This window comes from Arabidopsis lyrata (genome assembly GCF_000004255.2).
Source record: "Arabidopsis lyrata subsp. lyrata unplaced genomic scaffold ARALYscaffold_346, whole genome shotgun sequence".
NCBI lineage: Eukaryota > Viridiplantae > Streptophyta > Magnoliopsida > Brassicales > Brassicaceae > Arabidopsis > Arabidopsis lyrata.
In genome coordinates, this window is record NW_003302310.1 from 1 (window position 1) to 3,400 (window position 3,400).

The 3,400-nt window shown below is 38.6% G+C and overlaps 1 protein-coding gene across 1 annotated transcript; it reads left to right on the forward strand.

The window, feature by feature from the left end:
• Window positions 1-4: 4 nt before the first annotated feature.
• Window positions 5-2,588, forward strand: LOC9298635 (cation/H(+) symporter 13; the record flags this gene model as incomplete). Its single annotated transcript, XM_002862512.2, is given in 4 exon segments — window positions 5-23; window positions 26-753; window positions 898-1,293; window positions 1,409-2,588. Coding segments are annotated over 4 exon segments (1,977 nt in total), but the record flags the coding sequence as incomplete, so codon positions are not given.
• Between the last annotated feature and the right edge of the window lie 812 nt (window positions 2,589-3,400).

The following is a 3,400-nucleotide window of genomic DNA, read 5'->3' on the forward strand; positions in this document are numbered from 1 at the left end:
AACTATGGGACTTCCCAGCGACGTGATAGCTGTACAAGCAGCGCGATCTCCTTGAGCTCGATGACTTCATTTCCGGTTACAACCACGGTATTAGCTGAACTTAACATCCTTAACTCTGAGCTAGGTCGGTTAGCCACCCACTGCTCAATGGTCTGCGAAATTTGTAGCTGGTTCGTCGCTCTCGCGTTTAATCTCTACACGCGTGAGCGGACGATGACTAGCCTTTACGCGATTTTCATGATCGTAGGTCTTCTTCTGGTGATATATTTCGTCTTTAGACCTATAATAGTATGGCTCACCCAGAGGAAAAGCAAATCAATGGATAAGAAAGACGTTGTACCGTTCTTCCCGGTCCTCTTTCTTTTATCTGTAGCTAGCCTTAGCGGAGAGGCCATGGGGGTCCATGCTGCGTTTGGAGCGTTTTGGTTAGGCGTTTCTCTCCCTGATGGTCCGCCTTTAGGCACGGAACTTGCTGCGAAACTCGAGATGTTTGCTTCGAATTTGTTCCTCCCCTGTTTCATCGCCATTAGTGGGTTGCAAACCAATTTCTTTGAGATCACAGAGAGCCATGAGCACCATGTGGTAATGATTGAGATCATTCTCTTGATCACTTATGGATGCAAGTTCCTTGGAACAGCGGCTGCGTCTGCTTACTGCCAAACGCAGATCGGAGACGCGCTTTGTTTGGCCTTCTTGATGTGTTGCCAAGGTATCATTGAAGTCTACACTACTATCGTGTGGAAAGACGCTCAGGTGAAAATAAATAGACGTTGCTTAATTTGTTTTTTAGTTAGGTTTTGGTTAAGAATTAGCAAATATTATAGAAATATATGTTTCTTCCTATTCACGTAAATCTTCTTTTAACTTAAGGTAAAAAAATTTGAACTGGTTTTACAGGTTGTTGACACAGAATGCTTTAATCTGGTGATCATCACGATTTTGTTGGTAACCGGGATTTCGCGGTTTCTCGTCGTGTACCTCTACGACCCTTCAAAACGTTACAAAAGCAAAAGCAAACGAACAATCCTCAACACGAGACAACACAATCTTCAGCTACGTCTTCTCCTTGGCCTCTACAATGTTGAAAACGTTCCTTCTATGGTGAATCTTCTAGAAGCTACTTACCCGACACGGTTTAACCCGATCTCATTCTTTACTTTGCATCTCGTCGAGCTTAAAGGCCGAGCTCATGCAGTCCTTACACCGCACCATCAGATGAACAAACTTGACCCTAATACGGCCCAGTCCACTCACATCGTCAACGCCTTCCAGCGTTTCGAGCAAAAGTACCAGGTAAAACAGCGAAAACGTTTTTTTCATCATATAAGAGATCAATATTAGTTCTGCTTTTGCTTTTGCAGATTGATAAATAGATGATAATAATTCATACTTATCTTCTTTATGTCAGGGAGCTCTCATGGCGCAACACTTTACCGCAGCCGCGCCTTACTCGAGTATAAACAACGACGTATGTACGCTTGCGCTCGACAAGAAGGCGACGTTAATTGTGATTCCGTTCCACAAGCAGTACGCGATTGACGGGACGGTCGGACAAGTCAACGGGCCCATCCGGAACATAAACCTTAACGTGTTGGAAGCGGCACCTTGTTCGGTCGCAATATTCATAGACCGAGGAGAGACCGAGGGACGTCGCTCCGTGTTGATGACCAATACGTGGCATAACGTGGCGATGCTCTTCATCGGAGGCAAGGATGACGCGGAAGCGCTAGCGTTATGCATGAGGATGGCTGAAAAACCGGACCTTAACGTTACGATGATACATTTCCGTCACAAGAGCGCTCTTCAAGACGAGGATTACAGTGACATGTCTGAGTACAATCTAATCTGCGATTTCAAGAGCCATGCAGCGAACAAAGGAAAAGTTCATTACGTGGAGGAGATAGTGAGAGATGGCGTGGAGACTACACAAGTGATTAGCTCACTTGGAGATTCCTATGACATGGTGTTAGTAGGGCGAGACCATGACCTAGAGTCTTCGGTCTTGTACGGACTCACGGACTGGAGTGAGTGCCCTGAGTTAGGTGTGATCGGAGATATGTTGACGTCGCCAGATTTTCATTTCTCCGTACTTGTCGTTCATCAGCAGCAAGGAGACTCACTGGCCATGGACGATAGTTATAAATTGCCTAAAGTCGAGCATCAGAAGATTGGAGATACTGGAATGCAACCACGTTTCTCCGCTGAAGAAGGTTTCACTACCATTGATCTCGGTAAACACTAGAGGAGGAATTCCAAGTGATTTAGTAACATTCATTTTTTTTTTATCATAAGTTTATAACTAGAGATATTTATACATAGATGTATCTAAGAGGTAGATGCATTTAGGATCTTGGGTTGAGTCTGAGGAATGTTATAGTAGTTTTTTTTTTTAATTAAAAAAAAAATGTTATAGTAGCTTTTTTTTTAATTAATAAGAGATCAACGTAGTAAATAAAACATATTTTGGTTAAACTCATGCGTGAATGGTTTTGTGTTGGAGAACTAGAACTATGTAACATACTATATATATATAATATGACAAAGTTTCTTAAAAACAAGCTCTAAGAATGTGATATTTGACACTCTATTCTTTTGACACATGTCATTAATTTATTTTATAGTTTGAGTCCAATAAATCTCTTTAATTTTTTTTTTTTTTTGTCCGAAATTAATTAGGGCTCAAAAGAGTCATTCCTGGGAATGTTGTTTACAAATGTGATATGAAGCAGTTCTGTACGAATTTTTTGTGCCAGATAATCCGCTTTTACAAATTTGTTTAATTGATTTTCGAGAACAATAACTACAATAGTCCTCAAATCAAATTATAAAATAAAATCCATGTGACAAGGTTTCTTCAAAACAAGTTCTAAGAATGTGACATTTGGCACTCTATTCTTTTGACACATGTCATTTTCAGTTTATTTTTTAGTTTGAGTCCAATAAATCTTTTTAATTTTTTTTTGTTTTTTGTCGTCCGAAATTAATTAGAGCTCAAAAGAGCCATTCCTGGAAAATGTTGTTTACAAATGTGATATGAAGCGGTTCTGTACAAATTTTTCGTGTCAGATGATCCGCTTTTACAAATCTGTTTAATTGATTTTCGAGAACAATAACTACAATAATCCTCAAATCAAATTATAAAATAAAATCCAAATTATTTGATGATAAAATAATTTATTTGGCGATAAAATAGTTTAAGTATATGCGATAAGATATGTTATATATTTAATTTTATTTTATTTCTTACATATAGCATATTGCCCTATAGTTTTTTTTATGTTGTATCTCTTCACTTTAATATAAATAATTCACATGACATCATTATTACATTTTTTGCAATGTTATTCTAATAAGAATAAAGTGAATAAATATTTTAAATTATTACTAATCTCTTGAGAAT